This window comes from Coregonus clupeaformis, unplaced genomic scaffold (assembly GCF_020615455.1).
Source record: "Coregonus clupeaformis isolate EN_2021a unplaced genomic scaffold, ASM2061545v1 scaf0724, whole genome shotgun sequence".
Lineage (NCBI taxonomy): Eukaryota > Metazoa > Chordata > Actinopteri > Salmoniformes > Salmonidae > Coregonus > Coregonus clupeaformis.
The window spans coordinates 17,358-42,551 of NW_025534179.1; the positions used below are offsets into that span (position 1 = coordinate 17,358).

The 25,194-nt window shown below is 44.1% G+C and overlaps 2 protein-coding genes across 4 annotated transcripts in view; one reads left to right on the top strand and one right to left on the bottom strand.

Moving 5' to 3' along the window:
* Positions 1-5,857, top strand: LOC121568840 (elongation factor 1-alpha 1). 2 transcript variants are annotated; one of them, XM_045216499.1, is made up of 8 exons: positions 1-536; positions 1,966-2,140; positions 2,432-2,611; positions 2,976-3,272; positions 3,522-3,672; positions 4,114-4,370; positions 4,560-4,794; positions 5,116-5,857. In XM_045216499.1, the coding sequence occupies exons 2-8, from the start codon at positions 1,997-1,999 to the stop codon at positions 5,238-5,240; spliced, it is 1,389 nt and encodes a 462-aa protein (XP_045072434.1). In that variant the 5' UTR covers positions 1-536; positions 1,966-1,996; the 3' UTR covers positions 5,241-5,857. The 2 variants fall into 2 exon arrangements, with proteins under 2 accessions (XP_045072434.1, XP_045072435.1); XM_045216500.1 differs by lacking the exon at positions 1,966-2,140.
* Positions 5,858-9,656: 3,799 nt separating this feature from the next.
* Positions 9,657-25,194, bottom strand: part of LOC121570755 (potassium voltage-gated channel subfamily KQT member 5-like) — a 125,899-nt gene continuing 110,361 nt past the window's right edge. The window contains exons 10-15 of one of the 2 annotated variants that reach the window (XM_045216497.1): positions 20,108-20,331; positions 15,867-15,978; positions 14,895-15,026; positions 14,435-14,542; positions 12,811-12,937; positions 9,657-11,277 (exon numbers count right to left, since the gene is read on the bottom strand). In XM_045216497.1, the coding sequence (XP_045072432.1) occupies positions 9,970-11,277; positions 12,811-12,937; positions 14,435-14,542; positions 14,895-15,026; positions 15,867-15,978; positions 20,108-20,331 (2,011 nt within the window). In that variant the 3' untranslated portion in view covers positions 9,657-9,969. The remainder of the gene's footprint in view (positions 11,278-12,810; positions 12,938-14,434; positions 14,543-14,894; positions 15,027-15,866; positions 15,979-20,107; positions 20,332-25,194) is intronic. The other variant, XM_045216498.1, reaches the window with a different exon arrangement.

Consider the following 25,194-nt stretch of genomic DNA (forward strand, 5'->3'; position numbering starts at 1 on the left):
TATGGGTGGTCCCGGGGATCGAACCCACTACCCTAGCGTTACAAGCGCCGTGCTCTACCAGCTGAGCTACAGAGGTTCTGGTCAATGCTATGAACTGAATGTTAATACCAGAACATCTGTTGGAAAATAAATAATATTATTAAAGTCATTGTATTCTATTCCACTCAAAACGAAGATCTTAACCTAAACTGGTACGTACAGTATGTCTGTTTGAGTGTGCTTGTATGGGTGGTCTGTTTGTGTGTAAATGTATACCAAATTCACAGCTCTGTTTGACAATCATACCTCTCATGTTCACAAATTGTTACAATGTTACACATTAATGACCGTATGGCCTGATTCTCTGATTGTTATGGTACGTCACCACCACCTGGTGGCGAAAAACACGAAATTCTCCACGAGGGGGTTAAACTAATGACGTATGTGAAGCCAATAGCGGCAGCACCAACTACTGCGTCCCTAATAATAAACCAGACAGCATCTTTTGATCCACGATCACTGGCCGAATTTTGACGAGCGCCTCTATACAAACTCAGGTATGATACCATTTTAGCTAACAACAAGTTAAAGTATTTACAAACCGTGGTCTGCATTTTTAAATGTGTGCTGTGAAATTATGTTCCGACAAGGTCGGTATAACGCTGGATGTAATAGTGTTATGCAAGGCAGTCGGCTTGGATATATTGCAGTCTCCATGTGGAAATTACAATAACAACGCGGCTGACACTATTAGCAAAATAATGAGGTTGTTCGCGAATGTAACATGGCGCCGTTTAATACCTCCCTCAGGTATATCTTTTATCAACCGACGCTGTAGCCTTATGTTTGGATAACGCGAAATAGTTACCAAGACAGCAAGATGCATGCATGACACTGGCGTCATTATTCGCAAAACTAAGGCAGTAGTCTGTTAATAGCCTACCTATTGCTGTCCCGCAATGTCTTTCATTGCTTCATAGGAGCAAATAAACATGTAATATAATGGTCACAATACCATTATTTTGTCAAGTTTTACAACTACATAAAATGTTCATTGTGTGTTTACATGGTATTTCTTTGATATCTTGTTAATAGCCATGTTATGTAAAAAAACCTTTATTTCAGTGTCAATTGTAGCAGGTGTTTAGGGGAGTGTATGAGGAGGGAGGGAGGGGTTACCTAGGTAAAATTGCAAATGGCACCCTATTCCTTATAGGCTATAGTGCACTATTCCCTGTATAGAGCCCAGTATACTAAATATGGAATGTAACCTTGATGTATATTGATTGATTGACTGGCTATTGTTTCTATGACTGTCTCTTGAAATATTAAACGGTCCAAATACTGTTTGCACCCACCAGTATCCAGTGTCATCATGAACATGGCAGGGCAGGCTTTGAGAACCAGGAAGGATAATAACAGCTATGTTGTTGAGAAATAGCTGCTTTTCTTTCACTTGTTCATTCTTTCAGATGACTTCGCTCTCAAAATGGTGGCAAGCCACTCAGTGAAACGTTAGACACATTGTCAGGGAAGGGAATAGAGATAAGGGGTGTGAATGGTTCTCTGACTGAAATGATGATGTGTGAGGGAGAAGAGGTGTGTGTGTGTAATGCAATAGTCTACAAACTGTTGTGAGCTTTCTTTGTTGCTTACAGACTTATCAACAAAACAAAGCATTGCAAAGGGAGACTGGACTCCGTCACTAGTATTCATCAATTTCACAAATGTTTCTCTTCTTATAATAATAATAATAATAATAATAATAATATGCCATTTAGCAGACGCTTTTATCCAAAGCGACTTACAGTCATGCGTGCATACATTTTTGTGTATTGGTGGTCCCGGGGATCGAACCCACTACCTTGGCGTTACAAGCGCCGTGCTCTACCAGCTGAGCTACAGAGGACCACAGTTCTTAATACCTCCTAAAATGTAATACATTTTGCTCAGTTAATGACATTAATTCCTAATAACTTGCAACAGTCTACTCCAGCGTCTTCCTGAGTGAACAGCTATGGGCAAGGAGAAGCTTCACATCAACATCGTGGTGATCGGCCATGTGGACTCAGGCAAGTCGACCACCACAGGCCACCTCATCTACAAGTGTGGGGGCATCGATAAGAGGACCATCGAGAAGTTTGAGAAGGAGGCCGCTGAGGTATGGAGGTGGCCAGACACAAGTAGCTAAACGAAACCACGCTTTCTGGTGGGAATGTATTTAAGGTCTATCCTGTTGTTATGCAGGATCGATGAAGTTGGAGTCTATTGTCAAACCTTACGCCAAGCTCTGTATTTCAGGGATATGGTATGATTCCACTTTGAATCCATACCATTGAACTGAGCATTGACTTATTTATCTCTCCATCTCTCTCTCGATTTTGTTCAACATAAAGTTAAAAGAGACAAACAAACGGCACTGACTTTTGACATTAATTTGGTCTCTCTTTAGATGGGGAAGGGCTCGTTTAAATATGCCTGGGTGCTGGACAAGCTGAAGGCAGAGAGGGAGCGAGGCATCACCATCGATATCTCCCTGTGGAAGTTTGAGACCAGCAAGTACTACGTCACCATCATCGACGCCCCGGGACACAGGGACTTCATCAAGAACATGATCACTGGCACCTCTCAGGTATGGGCTGCAGACACTACCGTATCCAGCTGTCACTAAACATGGACCCTGACTAAAAGTTTAGCCATGGGCCTTTTTATTTGGTACATATGGGCCCCAAAACTAGAAGAAAGAAGAGCATGAATCATATTAAACATGTCTTCTTTACTCTTAGAAAACAAAACCTTTGACCAGGATTACGTTGGCTACTCTGAAAATCAAACCGTTATTCCCGGAATCCATAAATGGCACCATTAAATTTTGTTATTATGTTTACTAGAAGAAATTGCTTATTATTTCATGTAACACTTTATGCTTTCAAAAATCTTTCAAATGCAAACAAAATTAAACGTCATGGTCGCTTCCCGTCTCCTTCTCGCCACAGGCGGACTGTGCCGTGCTCATCGTGGCGGCGGGCGTGGGCGAGTTCGAGGCGGGCATCTCCAAGAATGGGCAAACCCGCGAGCACGCCCTTCTGGCCTACACCCTAGGGGTCAAGCAACTGATCGTAGGCGTCAACAAGATGGACTCCACCGAGCCCAACTACAGCCAGAAACGCTATGAGGAGATTGTGAAGGAAGTCAGCACCTATATTAAGAAGATTGGTTACAACCCAGATACGGTGGCCTTCGTTCCCATCTCTGGCTGGAATGGGGACAATATGCTGGAGGCTAGCCCTAACGTTAGTATTCTTCTTCTACTTATCTTTTTCCAAGGCAGGGTGACACTTTATATTCCTAGGACGCCACCTTATTACACAATAGAGTTGCAGATGCAGTCGTGCACACCACCACTGAATTACACTGCCCAATTAGTATAACTACAATTGGATGAAAAGGTTAGTTTTACAAGGTGTGTTAATGCATATTACTTATGTAGGCCATAACGCTTAAGTTATGCTTGTTCCTAATATTTTGTCTGTTCCCTGTAGATGACATGGTTCAAAGGGTGGAAGATCACCCGTAAAGACGGCAATGCCTCTGGAACCACCCTGCTGGAGGCCCTGGACGCCATCCAGCCCCCCTCCCGCCCCACAGACAAACCCCTCCGCCTGCCACTACAGGACGTCTACAAGATAGGAGGTGAGGCCCTGGGAGGTGGAGATCACCTTACTGGGGAGGAGCTTGTGGGCCCCCCTGCCTTCCGGGGAGGGGCTACGCCAGTGGCTTTGGGTCAATTCCATTTAAATGGTCAATTTGGCTAGTGTGGTGCAATGAAAGCCAAAGGGTTTTGAGTTGTTTTTCAGCTCTTACATTAATTTTATTTTGATGTTATACCTTGCACTCAGGCTGGGATTCAATCCGGGCTGCGTTCGATCCGCAATTTAGCACACTTGACATTTTACGGGAATTTACAATTACGCTGACATCTGCAGCGTTTACCTTGAATGCGATCTCTGCGAACGCGGTAACATTTCCATTAAAAGCTACAATGTCTACAAGTGCAATCGGATTGAATCCTGGCCTCAGAGACTTGAAAGATTGCCTAAAACCTTTCATGCCTCTCACCTCCCTCTCTCCCAGGTATTGGTACGGTCCCGGTGGGGCGGGTGGAGACGGGCATGATCAAGCCAGGCATGGTGGTGACCTTTGCCCCCGTCAACGTGACCACAGAGGTCAAGTCAGTGGAGATGCACCACGAGGCGCTGACCGAGGCCATGCCCGGAGACAACGTGGGCTTTAACGTCAAGAACGTGTCGGTAAAAGACATACGGCGAGGGAACGTGGCTGGAGACAGCAAGAACGACCCGCCGATGGAGGCGGCCAACTTCACTGCACAGGTCTGGATAGGAGAGTTAGCTGTGGAGAACATTGTGTGTCTGGATTGAAACGAGTCATACAGACACCAATTAACATGCTGTTTTTGTGTGTTTCATGAACACCATTCACCACACTTTTTAAGAAGGAACAAATAGCATAGAGTCACAGAAGAAAAATGACAAGTGTGTGTTTCCTCCCTCCTCCCCCAGGTCATCATCCTGAACCACCCAGGTCAGATCAGCGCCGGCTACGCCCCTGTGCTGGACTGCCACACGGCCCACATCGCCTGTAAGTTCGCTGAGCTGAAGGAGAAGATTGACCGGCGCTCGGGCAAGAAGCTGGAGGACAACCCCAAGGCCCTGAAGTCTGGCGACGCTGCCATCGTTGACATGGTCCCCGGGAAGCCCATGTGTGTGGAGAGCTTCTCTGAGTACCCACCTCTTGGTAAGTGATGTGTGTGTGTGTGCCCTCAACCCAGACCCCTATTGGGGGACAGATGACATTTACCTTTGTCATATCGATATTACAGAACATGCTCTGTTCATGAGATAAGAAGTTATCCCGTCCTTCTTCAGTCTTGGTGCTCCTTGTCTAGAACTAATCACATTTTCCATTTAGTGAAGTTGGGGCTGTTTTCAAAGTGCTACAGTTGATCACAAATGTCATTGTATCATGTGTTATAAAGCCTGCAATAGACTGAAATACGTTTATAATAAAGTCATTACAAATATGACTTACATTTGATCATTCTCTCCATCCTCCCAGGGCGCTTTGCGGTGCGTGACATGCGTCAGACGGTGGCGGTGGGCGTGATCAAGGCAGTGGAGAAGAAGGCTCCGTCCACGGGCAAGGTCACCAAGTCGGCCCAGAAGGCCCAGAAGGTCAAATGAACGTTGTGTTGGGCTTGCAACGTTAGCGTCCGCCACCGTAAAACCAACAACCCCATTACCCCCACACCTCTCCTACACACCATAGTCAAAGTCTGGTCCATGCTCACGATGCATCGCAAGAGCAGACGGAGGAAAAAAAATCATACGGTATATTCTTTAAGGAAGTGTTCTGTTTTATATATGTTTTGGTCTGTTTGTTTGACTCTGTTTGTGGTTAGGATACACTGAGTGGAAGACGATTTAAATATCTCCTCTAGATGTGTGCTATTGTAGTCAGTTAAACCTCAATAATTGTATTGATAGTGTTGGTTTGCATTAAACTAGCTGCTAGTTAATGTTATTAAAATGTACAACATTTTTTAAGTTGATAAATGTTGAAATGGTGTTGTGTTCCAGCTTCCAAAGATATGTGTTCTAGCCTGTGTTCCTATGGCTGCTTGCATGTTCCCGATACATTTTCAAAAAGATATCAGATGTTAACATATTATAGCACCTTGCTTGGCTTAAAAGCTCCCTTGCACTGTTCAAACTTTATCGATACTGTGTCCTCTACACCTTATTGTATGCAACCTGTAAGCTTGATCTAAATCAAAGACATTAAAAAGTCTTCAAACTTACATGTCTGTCATTTTTCCGCAGTCATTTAAATATGGGTTGACAGTTGAAAAATGAAAATCATTTTCAAGGTAATAAATAGCCGACACGCAGCTAAAAAATGCCAACACGCAGCTATAAAACATACACTGACCACGTACACCACAATGCTCATAGGCTAGCAGAACATGTCTGTAAATATGTCACAAACATACACTTGAATTTCCTTTTTTTGTTTTTATTGCTGTATGACAATAAAAGTTCCTTTAGCATTTTTCATGACGTTACAGGCTTGATGGAGCTAACTGAAATTATTACTATCGTATAGGTATGTGTACATAATTTAAATAAATTAGGATAGCGATCGTATGAGACACTCATGACATTTCTAAAGGCCAGTTTCACGTGGTAATACATAGTCTGTCTGTGGATAAATAATGCCCAAATCAGATATCATTTTTTTTACAAGGGACGAAAGAAAAATGAAGGATGTGCGACCATTTCAGCACAAAAGGCCAACAATTGGGTGCAAATGAACATGTTGAAATGGACAGTATATCACTAAGAAAGGCACCATATTATGTACTGCACGTTTTGTATACTTCACATATTCTGGTAAAGCCTTCAATAAGGATTTAATCGACCATAAATGTTAATGCTAATGTTTCTGTTTTCAATGGTATGTGTACTGGAGCTTTAGATGTAGCGTACAGAACAATTTCATTCTGTATTTAATGTTGTTTAGAATTGGTTTCTCTCTTTTGAAACATCCCCCTTGGCGAAACATCCAAGAGTCCTTACCTGGATCATGTTCAGTAGGCACGAAATGTTACAAAACTTTTTGAAACCGATGAGGTAGCCTAGTACCTGAGGCTGAGCGTGTCCAATTAGTTATTTTTGCATTCCGTTTCAAAATGTTTTGCTACATTGTGCCCTATTGAACATGACCCTGTTGTACCTGAATCTGTACCATTTAAAGGGATAGTCCACCCAAATTACAAAATTACATTTTAATTTTGGTACCTTGTAAATAACTCGCTGTCCCTCATTGCCATCTCTCCTTGTCCAAAGACTGATTGAAGGGTAAGAAAAACAATGTCATTTTGTGATTTGGGTGACTTATCCCTTTAAGTCAAAAGGGCTAAATGTTGTTAGCATTAGCCATGATGTCACTCACACTGCTTGCCAGGGTGTGCAAAATATCACTTACAGATTATTAACATAACATTATATACATTCTACAGCATGTCAACTTCAGTTTAAACAATTGAATAAGCATCCAAAACTATAATGTATTAAAATAATTACAGCCGGTGAGTGTGATTTCGACTGAAACCATGTACTGTAAGACTGCAAGTATCTTAATTTCATTAAAAGAGGGTCACTTACTCAGATAACATAATATATGTTTGCACATTCTTCTCCCTTCATCGTGTTTTGCTCTTGTGTGTTAGAAGTGACAAAAAAGTACAAATTCCAATGAGAAGAGACACGGGTATCTCAAGAAATCCCATTCAGAATGTGGATCCCTTGGTCGTCGGGGAGAAAACCCCACAGGCTGCATAATTGAACTGTGTTTTAGGCATAGAAATATCATTACTAGAACGGGCATCCCCATTCAACTGTGTCATGACGGGTGGACCGTATTCTAGTAATTCAATTTCTATGGTTTTAGCAGCTACAGTGGGGGAAAAAAGTATTTAGTTAGCCACCAATTGTGCAAGTTCTCCCACTTAAAAAGATGAGAGAGGCCTGTAATTTTCATCATAGGTACACGTCAACTATGACAGACAAAATGAGAAGAAAAAAATCCAGAAAATCACATTGTAGGATTCTTAATGAATTTATTTGCAAATTATGGTGGAAAATAAGTATTTGGTCAATAACAAAAGTTTCTCAATACTTTGTTATATACCCTTTGTTGGCAATGACACAGGTCAAACGTTTTCTGTAAGTCTTCACAAGGTTTTCACACTCTGTTACTGGTATTTTGGCGCATTCCTCCATGCAGATCTTCTCTAGAGCAGTGATGTTTTGGGGCTGTCGCTGGGCAACACGGACTTTCAACTCCCTCCAAAGATTTTCTATGGGGTTGAGATCTGGAGACTGGCTAGGCCACTCCAGGACCTTGAAATGCTTCTTACGAAGCCACTCCTTCGTTGCCCGGGCGGTGTGTTTGGGATCATTGTCATGCTGAAAAACCCAGCCACGTTTCATCTTCAATGCCCTTGCTGATGGAAGGAGGTTTTCACTCAAAATCTCACGATACATGGCCCCATTCATTCTTTCCCTTACACGGATCAGTCGTCCTGGTCCCTTTGCAGAAAAACAGCCCCAAAGCATGATGTTTCCACCCCCATGCTTCACAGTAGGTATGGTGTTCTTTGGATGCAACTCAGCATTCTTTGTCCTCCAAACACGACAGGTTGAGGTTTTACCAAAAAGTTCTATTTTGGTTTCATCTGACCATATGACATTCTCTCAATCCTCTTCTGGATCATCCAAATGCACTCTAGCAAACTTCAGACGGGCCTGGACATGTACTGGCTTAAACAGGGGGACACGTCTTGCACTGCAGGATTTGAGTCCCTGGCGGTGTAGTGTGTTACTGATGGTAGGCTTTGTTACTTTGGTCCCAGCTCTCTGCTCACCGTTCTTGTGATCATTTTGACCCCACGGGGTGAGATCTTGCGTGGAGCCCCAGATCGAGGGAGATTATCAGTGGTCTTGTATGTCTTCCATTTCATAATAATTGCTCCCACAGTTGATTTCTTCAAACCAAGCTGCTTACCTATTGCAGATTCAGTCTTCCCAGCCTGGTGCAGGTCTACAATTTTGTTTCTGGTGTCCTTTGACAGCTCTTTGGTCTTGGCCATAGTGGAGTTTGGAGTGTGACTGTTTGAAGTTGTGGACAGGTGTCTTTTATACTGATAACAAGTTCAAACAGGTGCCATTAATACAGGTAACGAGTGGAGGACAGAGGAGCCTCTTAAAGAAGAAGTTACAGGTCTGTGAGAGCCAGAAATCTTGCTTGTTTGTAGGTGACCAAATACAGATTTTCCACCATAATTTGCAAATAAATTCATTAAAAATCCTACAATGTGATTTTCTGGATTTTGTTTTCTCAATTTGTCTGTCATAGTTGACGTGTACCTATGATGAAAATTACAGGCCTCTCTCATCTTTTTAAGTGGGAGAACTTGCACAATTGTTGGCTGACTAAATACTTTTTTCCCCCACTGTATTCCTCTCCTGTTTTAGCAGCTATTCCTTTCCCGGGACTCTATGTGTAGCAGCTTGTGTACAATGGTTATACAGTATGTAAGCTACCGGAGTGTGTGTGTATTGGTGTGTGTGTGTGACCTGTTGGCAGAATTTAATTGACCTCAAACTAGTGGACTTGGCAAGCCTATCTTTACAATGAGGGGTGTTTTGTACCATTGTATGTCCACAATAGTCTCTCAATTGAGAAACTATTATAGGGAACTAACGTGGGTGAAAACTTGGTCATGTTGAGGCAACATTCATTTCAAGAAGCTTTGGATAACAGTGTGATATTGGTTTTATGTAAGCATTTAACTTGCCCTATATGCTATAGTCTTATAAGTTAGGATGCCCCACACTTTAACTGTCACTGTACATGATTGTGTATTCAAATGGAAGAGTTTTCTAGAAGGGTTTTGCGATAAGTCCTATACGCGTCAACAACTTCCTGTGTTAATGAATGAAGACTTATGGGTAAGTTGTAAATACCATGAACTTTGGACTGAAAACATGCAGTGCTCATGCAGTGTCGAGATCACAGATCACTGTCTTTCAGGATCAAGTTTTGCTTGTTTCTTTATATATATATATATATATCAAAGTCTCTTTTTAATACACCTCTCCCTCTCTTAAAACCTTTATTTTCTTTGTTTTGTACTTTTAAAAAGAATAATTCATGCAATGATATGTTGATGTATGGTCGACATGTATGAAAAATACTATGCTTCTTATCAAATTAATCAACATAAAAATAAACAGAAATAACCATTATAGTCCCCTCCCTGTTCCCCCTCCCCCTCCCAAAATAGAATAAAGAGCATCTCTGTAAGGTGAGGCTTTTTGATTGGTCCATCTGACACGGGGGTGTCTCTTATTTTAGCCGTACGTGCGGCATGCTCAGGGACTCTGTGCTCCCGACTGAGGGGGGTGTCGATGTGTTCCCGCTCCCGCTTGCCAGGCTCCTATTGGACCCCGCCAGAGCACCTAACCCCGCCCCAAGTCCCGGCCCCGTCCTCAGTAGATCTGAAGAGTAAGAGGTGGCGTCGGCTGTCCCATGGGACAGGAAGTCAAAACCAAAGGCTCCGCCCCGAGTCTCAGGGGGGAGAGGGAGGGCGTCCACGTCCCTGTCGCTGATAAAGAGGTCCTCCTCCCCCCAGCCGCCCCCGCCGCCCCCTCCACCGGGGTCCTGACTGATGTGGGAGCCTGTGGGGGAGCCACTGCTGCAGGGGCTGGGGGACGAGAGGCTGAGGCTAGGATGGTGGTGGCTGTCCAGGGCACTGGAGGTGGTGGTCCCCCCCTGCACCAGGTCCTGGATGGACATGGACTTGCCCAGGCCTCGGTCCACCTGGCTGGGGTTGGAGCCGGAGGAGCAGCGGCCTCCTCCTCCCAGGGCAGAAGAGAGGGGTACCAGGGGCTCCATCTCCAGGCTTGTGTTTCTCCTCCAGGAGCCCTCTTCTTTGGCATTACAGGGCCGGCTGTTGCTGTTCCCACTGGACCCCCCTCTTGGCTGCCCCAGCCTCCCCAGTCTGAGGCCTTGTCCTGGGCCTAGCACACCACCATCCTCCCTCTCCTCCGGGCTTCCACAGAAGTCCCCCACCTCCACCTCCCTCTCTGGCCTGGAGTGACCCACTGTCCGGCTGGGCTCGGGAGGAGGCGGTGGGGGCCTGGCCAGAGTAGGAAACCCCCCACTCCCAGAAACACAATTAGGAGTAAGAATAGGAGGTGAGTGAGAAGAACTTCCCCTATGGACTGGTTCTCCACCTTCCGGCAGGGTATGATGATGATGGTGGTGGTGGTGTTGAGGAAGGGGCGACGGACTGAACAAGGAGGCCGGGGGCCCCCCGGTGGAAGGTGAGGTGGTGCTGGTGTTGAGGTTGAGGCTGAGCTCGGTGGGTGGCGCCAGGATAAGGTGAAGACCCCGGGACAGGTTTGACGCATTGGTGGAGGAGCGGGTCACGCACCCCCCCTGGCCCCCTATCCCTGGCCCACCTCCGGTGCTGCTGACCTGGGTAGAGCAGGTGGAGTGGTCCTTGGAGAGGATAGAGTTCTGGTAGTCTGAGGTCTGCTCCAGCTCGAACAGGGGCAAGGAGGAGAGTGTGAGAGCAGACGAGGAGCCTTTACGTAACACATGCCGGTAGATGTCCAACAGGGAGTCTAGCTTCGACTCAATAGACTGGACCTAGAGAGGGATGGATTGAAGGAAGGAAGGAAGGAGGGAGGAAGGGAAGAAAGGGTGGGAAATATAAATGAAGGTTAACACTAGCTACACAACAGAAAGAGTACTTTCACATAATTGGTCATCCAAACAACATTTAACCACATTTAACCATAATACGCAAAACAATTATAATATGTTGAATAACAGTAGTTGGTAGCCCTTTACACTCATACCCGTATATGGGTTGAAAATGGCAGATTTGGGCACTAATAAGCTCCTAAATTGGAACATAGTGGCTGTACAGTAACATGCTATACATGATATCAGAGCTCAGGCTCTGCGCTTCACAGCGCTGTACGGGTTTTGACTGACAGCTGTTCTGAACTTGAGCACCGCGCGCAGCAAGAAGTTGCCCCCATCCCTCCTGCTAGTTGGACAACTTTTGAAATGTTTTGTTGTCTGAGTGAGGGAAATTCTGTTAAGAGGACTCAATGTATTTTGAAAGATGATACATTGAGGATTATTATAATAAATACCACTTTGCTGTCATACAAGCAAGCCAAACACCGGTGAGTCCAAATGTGCACTTCACATCTCCAAATCATAAAACTCATGTCATATCAGCGTTTATGATCAGTATGTTTGATGTACAGTTACAAGATGACATGGCGTCATACCCTGGGTTGTTCTAAACAGAATGAGCCTATGCTTGTTTATTGTGAAGAAAACTTGCCGCGGCACACGCACCTGAATGCACTCATGACTCCTTTCTATGCACACCAAAATTACAATCTGTTTCTCTGAATTGCCTTGTGAAAGCCTAACACTGTAAGATCGTATATATTAACTTAGCTAGTCATGTTGGCAATAGAACAAGCTTTCAAATCATGCCCATCTGACCCAGACTGCGATTCATTTTTGGATTGCGTAAACAGCAACAGTAATTGTGTGATGGCAGGGATGCAGGGTTGTGTTCCAAATGAAACAACTACAAATGTGCTTGCTTTGGTTCCTCAATGGCACAGCTAGGAGAGCTAAAAAAACAAAACTTATTTGAGTCATAATAGTGCATTGAAATTGCTTAGGATCTGTGCATACCTTGGAGAGGTGTGGCCACTTGGAGACACCAGTTAGTCCTCTTTCTCAAAACCTTGTAAATGTTTTGTCTTATGTTGCACCTACCCCACATTTTCGAGGAACAGGCTTAAGTTACTGAATGTATCCAGAGTATTTTCAGATTTTGTTATCAACAAACGTGGCTAAAAGTACAGTAAATGTAAAATACACATAAAATGAAAAGTGTAATGTTTGGATTCAGTCTCGTGTCAGGTGAACTTGTGTTCTCACCTTTGGTCTAATAATTTATTTTCCCATTATCTCCAAACTGTTCCCTTTCAATTGCTACCATGGTTATGCATATGCTTTTCATATTTCTTCTGTCAGAAACATTTCAATTTAGCCCTATCCATATAGGCCAATTCTCACGAGTGTAAAGGGTTAAGCACACCTAATTCATATTTAATGAACCAGTGTTTTTCATGGAAACCCACTGACCTGCCGTTCCACTTTGCAGACGCGTCCCAGCATACTCATGTCCTCCATCAGGTCTCCATCAGACAGCAGCTTGTCCCTGATCTTCTTATCCAGAGGAATCTGGCCTTTACCCAGGATCTGGTCCACTCTGGAGGGCACAGGAGATATAGTGTTAAAGAGAGGGTACAGAGAGAGAAATGGTGCAGGACCAGAGGATGTCCAGTAGGCAGCCCGCCGAGAAGGAAGTAGGAAGGAAAGAGAGTTAGAGTTGGAATTGATCCTCTATGAGAATACAACACGTACTGTAGAGGCCATAATGCTTGCAAGGATATCTTTGGCTCTGTTTACTGTGTCACTAGAGATATATGTTGCAAGTGTATCAATATCAACAGCATCCCACTGGGCACACACTGGTTGAATCAACGTTGTTTCCATGTCATTTCACTGAAATAAGGTGGAACCAATGTGGAATAGACGTTGAATTGACGTCTGTGCCCAGTGGGATATCAATACACCTTAAAAAAAAAAGATACAACTGTAGAAGGCAAGCGGAAGAGAAGAATGCATTATCTACTACTGGATTTGAAAGACAAAATGGATGACCTTAAATTACAAGCACAGTTTTTATTTTATTTGTATTTATATATAATTTTATTACATATTTGGATTTTCAGTTGAGATGTTTATATGAGATAATCAATATTTTCCATGACACAAGAAGCTCTTGACCAGTAAAATGTCGTTTGGAGTTTCTACCACATGGTGGCTCACTACTCACTCATTTGGTAAATAAGGCCTTTCCTATTCAGTGGAAGTTTAGGGCCTAGATTTAATCAAGTGTTAACCGGCGATTGCCGACACCCGCATTGCTGATGTTTTGGCGCTGTCGGCGGGTGGAACTGCATTGGAGCTGTAAATCGGTGAGCAGCTGCTCTTGTGATAATTGTCAAGAAGCCACACTGTCCCACTCGCGTAGAAGTTCAGAATGAGAAAGTGTAGGCTATATAGAAATAATTACACTCAAATTGAAAAATATTTTAACTAAATAATGAGGATTTCTAACAGCCCAATCGAGGGGTAGATTACATCTCACATTTCAGTGTTCGGACTTAATGAGACTCCGTGCCACCAATGGCAATGTCCGTTTTAGCTTTAATGCCGGGAGAAACTTGTAGATTTGACAACTCCACCTCTGATACCGTCAAAACATCAGCTATGCGGATGTTCGCTAAAGCAGATCTGATTGAATCGGGCCCTAAGATAAAACTCAGAGAAAACTCAGTTGACAGGACTGCAGAACAGAATAAAAATCACCAGGAGGAATCTAGAAACTGAACACACCCATCAACAGTCCCAAGTGGATCCCCCGTGCAAGATATACTGTCAACCTAGACAGGTAAGATATACTGTCAACTTAGACAGGCAAGATATACTGTCAACTTAGACAGGCAAGATATACTGTCAACCTAGACAGGTAAGATATACTGTCAACCTAGACAGGTAAGAAAGATTTTTGCGATTTAAAAACCATGAAGTGTTTCTTCTAGCAAGCAATCACCTAGTCCACATGCAGGGGATGGGGAGAAAGTCAAGAGTGTGTGATGACAGAAGAGTGTGTGAGAGGCGTGAGGGGGTTAACTCTGACCCCTGCATGGAGTTCTTTCTGCCCTGGCTGTAATACATGGGCAGGGAGGGAGAGGAAAAGGTCTTGGCTCGGCTGCTCAGGGGCTGGGGCCCCACTATCATGTCCAGCCTGTGGGGGGAAAGTGAGCACACACACACACACGCACACACACACACACACACACATACGAACACACACACACACACACATACGTACACACACACACACACACACACACACACACACACACACATACCACACACAAAAATATGAATGTATGCACACAGACACAAACATATGCACACTCATTTGAAGACAAAGACTTAAACGTACACAGGTCAGTCATACTGCTTACATTCAGTGGCTAAGCAGTGAATCCACATGGGCAGACAGCTGCTAGCTAAGCTTTATCATGCAATTTATTTGAAGGTCTAAGGTAGTGTGTGACTATGTGAGCATGACAGTGCATTATTGTTCTCACCGTGTCTGCAGACTCTTGATGCGACACAGCATGTCCAGGTGTCCGGCGGAGTACTGCTCTATGACGTCCTTCACATCGTATGGTCGCAACGTCTCCTTAAACTTCTTCTTGGCCACGTGGAACTTCATTATCCTGGATGGATCAGACCAGGGTCATGTTCATTAAGTACCAGATGGAAGAACATTGATTGAAACAGGGAGGGACTACATGAACGTGTCTAATAAGAAACACTTGTTTTTGTATTCCGTTGCGAAACGTTTCGCTACGGTGTGTCCTAATGAATGCGACCCAGCACAGGAGGGAATTTCAATGAAGTTCTTAAATCTACCTAATAAAGGGAGTCCTCAAACAAAGAATGAAATTGACCTAGAGTAACACACTCCAACTGAGATAATGAGATCTAAAATGACCCAATAGCAACCGGAGAAACAGCTCTTCTTTATCAACATAAATACATGACCGCTCATCTGGAAAATCATTTCATATTTCTAAAGACAATATTCCTGTTAAGTTGTACAACTAAAGATCTGAGGTAAAACCAGTCTTTACTTCACTGTTTACTTTAGCTGTGTAACATGTAAATATATCCCTGTGAGAAAGTGTAGAGGGAAGCTTAGTACACACACCTGTGGAGCCTAGGGGCCACATACAACAGAAGAGGTTGAATATTAGAGGCCCTTGGAGGCCATATAAGGGCCCCTACTGCCCAATGTGAGGATGAAAAAGTTATATAGTAATGTATCCACTGGCTAAACCCATAGTGGGAAGTAAGAGAGATTTTGAAGCTGCCTCTCACGGTATGGATTATGGGAAAGAGTTAGGAGGTTACAATAAGAAGAAAAAGCTCACGCAAAGGCTCTGATGACATACTTGAGTGAGGGCAGCAGAGGTGTGTGTGTGTGTGTGTGTGTGTGTGTGCGTGCGTGTGAGTGAGTGAATGAGTGAGTGAGGATGCATGAGTGCGTGTCTCACCTGACGGCTCGGATGACAGACTTGACGGAAGGCAGCAGGTCCTCCACAGAGATCTCACAGTGACAGCCCTTGTCATCACCAAACCCATCCTCAGTGGTCATGTTAGAGTCAGCTAGACAGAGAGAGAGATGGAGGGAAAGAGAGTTTGAGTTTTAACATACCTTTATTTTTTTATGAAGGAGTCAGAAAGAAAGAGAGATGGAGGGAAGGAATGAAGGAGAGATGGAGGAAGGAGAGAGAGAGAGAGAGAGAGAGAGAGAGAGAGAGAGAGAGAGAGAGAGAGGTGTATATTCATGGATGCCAAGGGAAGCCGTGCTTCCCCAAATATTTGACCAATAAAAAAACAAAAAAACATATATTTGTAATAATTTTCCGGCAATTCGCAAGTGGCTGAATCTCACCGGAGAAATCATCCGAGCGAGGGAAACAGCGCCCCTCTGTCTCAGTATGTGTAGCCCATCTATCTGATGCTGTCTGGACCAAAAGAGTATGACATGTTGTGGCAGTAGCATTTGATTGATTGATGCCAGCAAGCATTTGGCCTCCCTTGATCTGGCTAGCTTACTAAATCAGCCCTTTCCTAAGCCATGGATGGAGATGGGGATTTGGACTTGTGGTTTTGACTTAATTCTCTGTACAGGCCAATGATTATGACGGCGATGCTGATTTAACCATAAATGAATATGTTGTGCCACTGGCCTGAGACGATTGAAGTTCAATATGTAGCCTAGATGTAGCCTAGCCCTTTTAGGCTGACGTTAAGTAGCTAGCTAACTTAGCTGGTTCATTGTTGCCCATGCGAGGAAGTTAGGCTAGCAAGCGTTTTAGCTAGGTAGCATATGACATCAAAAACTAACACACACCCACACACACACACAGAGAAATCAGTACCATTTGTTTTTGGTATCTTTACGTTTGTTTCCAGTGTATTAAACTAAGCATACTGTATATAGTCTTGTTGATTAAATGTTTAAGTTGAAATGGTGCTGAAATAGTGGAGGCAGTGCTCCTGTTGTCTTTGTGCTGACTTGCGGTAACTTCTGAATCAGTAGTTGTTTAGTAAAATGTCAAACATTAACTCGCTTTAACATGTTGCAGGCAGTGGTGGAAAAAGTACCCAATCGTCATACTTGAGTAAAAGTAAAGATACCTTAATAGAAAGTTACTCAAGTAAAAGTGAAAGTCACCCAGTAAAATACTACTTGAGTAAAAGTCTACAAATATTTGGTTTTAAATATACTTAAGTATCAAAAGTAAATGTAATTGCTAAAACATACTTAAGTAAAAGTATAAATAATTTCAAATTCCTTATATTAAGCAAAGCAGACAGCACCATTTTCTTGTTTTTCAAATTTATGGATAGCCAGGGGCACACTCCAACACTCAGACATTATTTACAAAAGATGCATTTGTGTTTCGTGAGTCCGCCAGACCATAGGCAGTAGGGATGACCACGTGTTCTCTTGATAAGTACGTGAATTTCACAATTTTCCTGTCCTGCTCAGCATTCAAAATGTAATGAGTACTTTGTATGGAGTAAAAAGTACAATATTTTCATTAGGAATGTAGTGAAGCTCGCATCTACTACAAAACCATGGTGCTTGCCTACGGAGCTGTGAGGGGAACGGCACCTCCTTACCTCCAGGCTCTGATCAGACCCTACACCCAAACGAGGGCACTACGTTCATCCACCTTTGGCCTGCTAGCCCCCCTACCTCTACGGAAGCACAGTTCCCGCTCAGCCCAGTCAAACTATTCACTGCTCTGGCACCCCAATGGTGGAACAAGCTCTCCCACGACGCCAGGACAGCGGAGTCACTGACCACCTTCCGGAGACACTTGAAACCCTACCTCTTTAAGGAATACCTGGAATAGTATAAAAGTAATCCTTCTACACCCCCCTCCCCCACCCCCCCATAAAAAAAGAAGAAGAAAAAAAACAACATTGGGTGGTTGTCCCACTGGCTATCATAAGTTGAATGCACCAATTTGTAAGTCGCTCTGGATAAGAGTGTCTGCTAAATGACTTAAATGTAAATGTAAGTAAAAGTAAAAGTACAGGGCCTCCTGTAGCTCAGTACAGGGCCTCCTGTAGCTCAGTACAGGGCCTCCTGTAGCTCAGTTGGTAGAGCATGGCACTTGCAACGCCAGGGTTGTGGATTTGATTCCTACGGGGGGCCAGTATGAAAAATGTATGCACTCACTAACTGTAAGTCGCTCTGGATAAGAGCGTCTGCTAAATGACAAAAATGTAAAATGTAAGTTGTCAAAAATATAAATAGTCAAGTAAAGTACAGATTCTCCCAAAAATTACTTAAGTAGTACTTTAAAGTATTTTTACTTAGGTACTTTACACCACTGGTTGAAGGTCATATAACTGTTTATTACATGCAATATTTGCTTTGTGGACTTCACCGGACAGATGATGCTCTCCGGTTTTGTGATGAAACAAACGTATGTGTAGTTGAATTTATTCCACCACTGTGTGACTGTTGTCTTTTGTTGTCTCGGCCTTATTGTATATCACGGTGACGTATGAACAAATGGGTTATAGAGCAAACAACGCAATTATCCCAACACTGGTTGTAATATGGATTTTTTTACTGGCTTGGCTTGGCTTCCTCAGTGATTTTACCCACGCACAGCTACTGGAGACAGAGAGAGAGACAGAGAGAGAGCGAGAGAGAGAGAGAGAGAAAAAATTAGAAGAACTATTGTTTTCACAAAAGTGAGTCCACAGTATAGCAGAAGAGTGCGAGGCTGAGAGCTGCCTGGCCTCAGTAGGTATATTGCTAATGGGAAATATTTATCACAAAGACCTGCTGTTTATGAGTGGCCTGAGTTACGACATAAAGCACAGCAAAGCCGGGGCGGGGGTTAGAAGTGGCGGAGTGCATATCAAACCATTTTCCCCCCTGACCAATAAAAGGTTGGTTTTCTATGACCCCAGGTTAATGCTATTTGTAATGTTACAAGGCAAGCCACCACAAGCATTTGGAGGATTGGGTGTGTGTGTGTGTGTGTGTGTGTGTGTGTGTGTGTGTGTGTGTGTGTGTGTGTGTGTGTGTGTGTGTATGTGTGTGTGTGTGTGTGTGTGTGTGTGTCAGCCAGCATCAATATCTGTTCTCATTAATTCAGAAAGTACTGTAGGTGGTTCTTGGCAAAGCCATTTAATCCATCTGGCATATCGTATATGCAACAGTAGATTTACCATATACAACATGATTATTGTATGGTTGTGTACGGTAAGTGTCATATACAGCATAGTCATTAGTCATCACTTTTTCCAAAACGTCTCTTCCACAAGACTCTGCTGGATAAATCACCCATATAGAGTTCAGTCATTAGTCATTACCTTTTCCAAAACGTCTCTTACACCAGATGCAGCTGGATAAATCACCCATTCAATTTCTATCCATCCTCACCATAATGTGCTGGTAATAGTGTTATTATAGTCCACTATTGTGTAGACCTACTTCATTCTAGAATTTAGCTGGTGTTCCGTTTGACCTAGCTACCTGGTCACGGTGGCTGTTACTCTGCCTTCCCTCAGCCAGCTGGCTAGACTGGATAGAGTAGCACTGCAGCCTCTGCTAGCCCCTTAAGGCTGCTAAACTACAGCATACCCGCTCGCTTCCCACCATCCAGAGTACTGTCCAGAGCTCCAGCCATAACCAAGCCAGGCCATCCAGCCCAACTAGCCCAAACCAGGGCACCGCAAACAGGCATTAACATTCCTCCCGCTGGGCCTAGCTGGCTCTATGGCTGGTTCTATGGTCTGTGCCAGCTCTGGTCTGGTCTGCCCATAAGACCAGCGGTCTAGGAGTAATCCTTTATAGGCTAGCACACAGCGCCCAGCCAGAGATCATAGGGAAAGGGAGTTAAAGCTAGCATGACATTAATAGTGTGGTTTTCATTTGATGTAGCTCACCAGTGATCTAAGGATAAGCTAAGTATATCTAAAGATACATTAGTGGGATATAATTCTGAGGATGACAACAGGTGTAGAAAGCATCAGGGCAAGATCACCATTTTGGCAAAGGAAAAATGACATTGCATCCAACTTTTCTATTCGTGTTTTAGGGAGATTTACAATGAATCACCACAAACTTCCTAGCAGAAAATTCTCACCAGTCTACCATGAACACCAACCACAAAATGATACCAATCAACCCATCTCTTATACTAAGCGGCCAAATCCAACAATTGACCAATCATGACAATTAATTAGTTCCTCTCACCATCGGCAGTGGAGCGTGATTGGCTCTTGAGGCGGAGGGAGGGTCTGAAGCGGGTGCGGTCATTGAAGCTCCAGCTCTTCTGGACCTTGGCAGGGCTGGTGCCCTCCGTACCCCCAGCCTCAGTCCCTGGGGACCGCCGGTCGCTCATCGACGTCTGCCGGCTCTTGATACTCTGCCCCCTGGGGCTTGCCATCCGGACCCGGTCTTTGAAACTCAGCTTCTGGCTGTCATGGGGAATGGATCGATGGAGGGATGGAGGGATGGAGGGATGGAGGGATGGAGAGATGGAGGGATGGAGAGAAATGGTGTGAGTGGAACAAAGATATACACACATATCAAGATCAAGCATAGTAGGTTGGGGGTCGGGAACAATTAAAACAAAATGCAATTGATTGGACACTTTTTACAGGAGTCTTTCACCATTTCATGACTTTGTTAATTCGTTTACCCAATCCTTGGTTGCTTCACTGGAGAGCAAGGCATTTAAATGAGGTTAGATTTATGGCCATTTTCAAAGACCAGCATGCATTGCAGCCTATTATCCAAAATGCAAGCGCATAACAGGCAAAATGCTTCAGCAGGTACCCTACTGTTAGTATGTAATTATGATTGTTTTGCACTCAGCTCGCTCCTAAATATGTGACCTCAGCTGGCCAATCCCTGTCTCTCTGACTGGCAGAGTCACCATTGGAGGAGCTACCATAGAAGAGGTACCATAGGAGTTTGTGCAGGGGAGGGTCTTGTATCATGGATAATCAAGAACACCAGGGGAATAGGGTGAAGTGATGATTTCATGAAACTATGTGATTAACTATTCATGGGGTGTAATATCCAAGGAGGGACTGCTGAGATGGTGAGGTGCAGGGTGGAGTGCTGAGGTCAGAGTATGGACAATGCTGTGTACAGGGTTTCCAAGTGACAACATGCAGGGGCAGTGGAGGGGCCGTGCAGAGGACAGGCAGCAGGCAAGGGGTAGGAAGCTATACTCAATCTAACCGTGACTGTTTTGGTGATATGAGTGTGAATGACAGGAGTTGAGGTAAGAGGCAAGAGGAGTTGATAAAACCTCCTGAATTATTGAAGTTGATAGTAAAATATCACAATCAACCAGTTAGACAGCATATCTGTTCAGTGGATCTGTTTTTAAGACCTTACCAAATAGCTCTACAGTCAGTAATAAGAGTAATAAGAGTTATTGTACAGTAGGAGAAGTGGTTAAAATCATAAGACAACAGGCAGCAGTTTCAGGCGCTGTCCAAAAGCAGCTCAACATTGTTGCAAAGGTAACTCAGATACTCAGAGAACTCCCAGAACCTATAGGCGGCCATTTTGAGAACCCCCAACTTTCTCGGATATCGAATCCATGCATCATGAATACATTTGTTGTCATTCCCAAAGTAGTCCGAGCGGGCAAGGGGGGATGCTGTGTACCTAGTATGTTTCCGTAGTGTACACCTCCTCAGTAGCTTCTGCTTACTACTGAGAACCTTACTACAAACCAGAGGAAAGAGATAAGGTAAGCAAATATATGTGTTTATAATATATGTGAACGTCTTTGTATAGGTTATGAATGCCAATGTAGCTTCTATGAATGTCTATGTATACTTATGTAAAGATGTCATATGCCTTTATGTCTACATATGAATGTTTTTTTATTTTTTTTATTTTTATTTTTTTATTTCACCTTTATTTAACCAGGTAAGCCAGTTGAGAACAGGTTCTCATTTACAACTGCGACCTGGCCAAGATAAAGCAAAGTAGTGCAATAAAAACAACACAGAGTTACATATGGGGTAAAAAAAAAACATAAAGTCAGAAATACAACAGAAAATATATATACAGTGTGTGCAAATGTAGCAAGTTATGGAGGTAAGGCAATAAATAGGCTATAGTGCAGAAGAATTACAATAGTATTAACACTGGAATGCTAGATGTGCAAGAGATTATGTGCAAATAGAGATACTGGGGTGCAAAAGAGCAAAATAAATAACAATATAGGGATGAGGTAGTTGGGTGGGCTAATTTCAGATGGGCTGTGTACAGGTGCAGTGATCGGTAAGGTGCTCTGACAACTGATGCTTAAAGTTATTGAGGGAGATAAGAGTCTCCAGCTTCAGAGATTTTTGCAATTCGTTCCAGTCATTGGCAGCAGAGAACTGGAAGGAATGGCGGCCAAAGGAGGTGTTGGCTTTGGGAATGACCAGAGAGATATACCTGCTGGAGCGCAGACTACGGGTGGGTGCTGCTATGGTGACCAATGAGCTAAGATAAGGCGGGGATTTGCCTAGCAGTGATTTATAGATGGCCTGGAGCCAGTGGGTTTGACGACGAACATGTAGTGAGGACCAGCCAACAAGAGCGTACAGGTCACAGTGGTGGGTAGTGTATGGGGCTTTGGAGACAAAACGGATGGCACTGTGATAGACTACATCCAATTTGCTGAGTAGAGTGTTGGAGGCTATTTTGTAAATGACATCGCCGAAGTCAAGGATCGGTAGGATAGTCAGTTTTACGAGGGCATGTTTGGCAGCATGAGTGAAGGAGGCTTTGTTGCGAAATAGGAAGCCGATTCTAGATTTAACTTTGGATTGGAGATTCTTTATGTGAGTCTGGAAGTTGAGTTTACAGTCTAACCAGACACCTAGATATTTGTAGTTGTCCACATACTCTAGGTCAGACCCGTCGAGAGTGGTGATTCTAGTCGGGTGGGCGGGTGCTAGCAGCGTTCGATTGAAAAGCATGCATTTAGTTTTACTAGTGTTTAAGAGCAGTTGAAGGCTACTGAAGGATTGTTGTATGGCATTGAAGCTCGTTTGGAGGTTTGTTAACACAGTGTCCAATGAAGGGCCAGATGTATACAAAATGGTGTCGTCTGCGTAGAGGTGGATCTGAGAGTCACCAGCAGCAAGAGCGACATCATTGATATACACGGAGAAAAGTGTCGGCCCAAGAATTGAACCCTGTGGCACCCCATAGAGACTGCCATAGGTCCAGACAACAGGCCCTCCGATTTGACACACTGAACTCTATCTGAGAAGTAGTTGGTGAACCAGGCGAGGCAGTCATTTGAGAAACCAAGGCTATTTAGTCTGCCAATAAGAATGCGGTGGTTGACAGAGTCGAAAGCCTTGGCCAGGTCGATGAAGACGGCTGCACAGTACTGTCTATTATCAATCGCGGTTATAATATCGTTTAGGACCTTGAGCGTGGCTGAAGTGCACCCGTGACCAGCTCGGAAACCGGATTGCATAGCGGAGAAGGTACGGTGGTATTCGAAATGGTCGATGATCTGTTTGTTAACTTGGCTTTCGAATACTTTCGAAAGGCAGGGCAGGATGGATATAGGTCTGTAGCAGTTTGGATCTAGAGTGTCACCCCCTTTGAAGAGGGGGATGACCGCGGCAGCTTTCCAATCTCTGGGGATCTCAGACGTTATGAAAGAGAGGTTGAACAGACTAGTAATAGGGGTTGCGACAATTTCGCGGCTAGTTTTAGAAAGAAAGGGTCCAGATTGTCTAGCCCAGCTGATTTGTAGGGGTCCAGATTTTGCAGCGCTTTCAAAACATCAGCTGTCTGAATTTGTGTGAAGGAGAAGCGGGGGGGCATGGGCAAGTTGCAGCAGAGGGTGCAGAGTTAGTGGCCGGGTTAGTGGTAGCCAGATGGAAAGCATGGCCAGCTGTAGCAAAATGCTTGTTGAAATTCTCGATTATTGTAGATTTATCGGTGGTGATAGTGTTTCCTAGCCTCAGTGCAGTGGGCAGCTGGGAGGAAGTGCTCTTATTCTCCATGGACTTTACAGTGTCCCAAAACTTTTTGGAGTTAGTGCTACAAGATGCAAATTTCTGTTTGAAAAAGTTAGCCTTTGCTTTCCTGACTGCTTGTGTATATTGGTTCCTAACTTCCCTGAAAAGTTGCATATCGCGGGGGCTATTTGATGCTAATGCTGTACGCCACAGGATGTTTTTGTGCTGGTCAAGGGCAGTCAAGTCTGAGGAGAACCAGGGGCTATATCGGTTCTTAGTTCTGTATTTTTTGAATGGGGCATGTTTATTTAAGATTGAGAGGAAATTACTTTGAAGGAACAACCAGGCATCCTCTACTGACGGAATGAGATATATATCCATCCAGGATACCTGGGCCAGGTCAATTAGGAAGGCCTCCTCGCTAAAGTGTTTTAGGGAGCGTTTGACAGTGATGAGGGGTGGTCGTTTGACCGCGGACCCGTTACGGACGCAGGCAATAAGGCAGTGATCGCTGAGATCCTGGTTGAAGACAGCTGAGGTGTATTTAGAGGGTATGTTAGTCAGGATGATATCTATGAGGGTACCCATGTTTACGGATTTAGGGTTGTACCTGGTAGGTTCGTTGATAATTTGCGTGAGGTTGAGGGCATCTAGCTTGAATTGTAGGATGGCTGGGGTATTAAGCATATCCCAATTTAGGTCACCAAGCAGTACAAACTCTGAGGATAAATGGGGGGCAATCAATTCACATATGGTGTCCAGGGCACAGCTGGGGGCTGAGGGGGGTCTGTAGCAAGTGGCAACAGTGAGAGACTTATTTCTGGAAAGGTGGATTTTTAGAATTAGAAGCTCAAACTGTTTGGGCACAGACCTGGATAGTATGATGGAGCTCTGCAGGCTATCTCTACAGTAGATTGCAACTCCACCCCCTTTGGCAGTTCTATCTAGACGGAAAATGTTATAGTTGGGGATGGAAATTTCAGAATTTTTGGTGGCCTTCCTGAGCCAGGATTCAGACACTGCTAGAACATCAGGGTTGGCAGAGTGTGCTAACGCAGTGAATAACTCAAACTTAGGAAGTAGACTTCTGATATTTATGTGCAAGAAACCAAGACTTTTGCGATTACAGAAGTCATCAAATGATAGCGCCTGGGGAGTAGGAGTGATACTGAGGGCTGCAGGGCCTGGGTTAGCCTCTACATCACCAGAGGAACAGAGGAGGACTAGAATAAGGATACGGCTAAAGGCTTTAAGAACTGGTCTTCTAGTGCGTTGGGTACATAGAATAAAGGGGGGCAGATTTCCGGGTGTTATAGAAAAGATTCAGGGCATTATGTACAGACA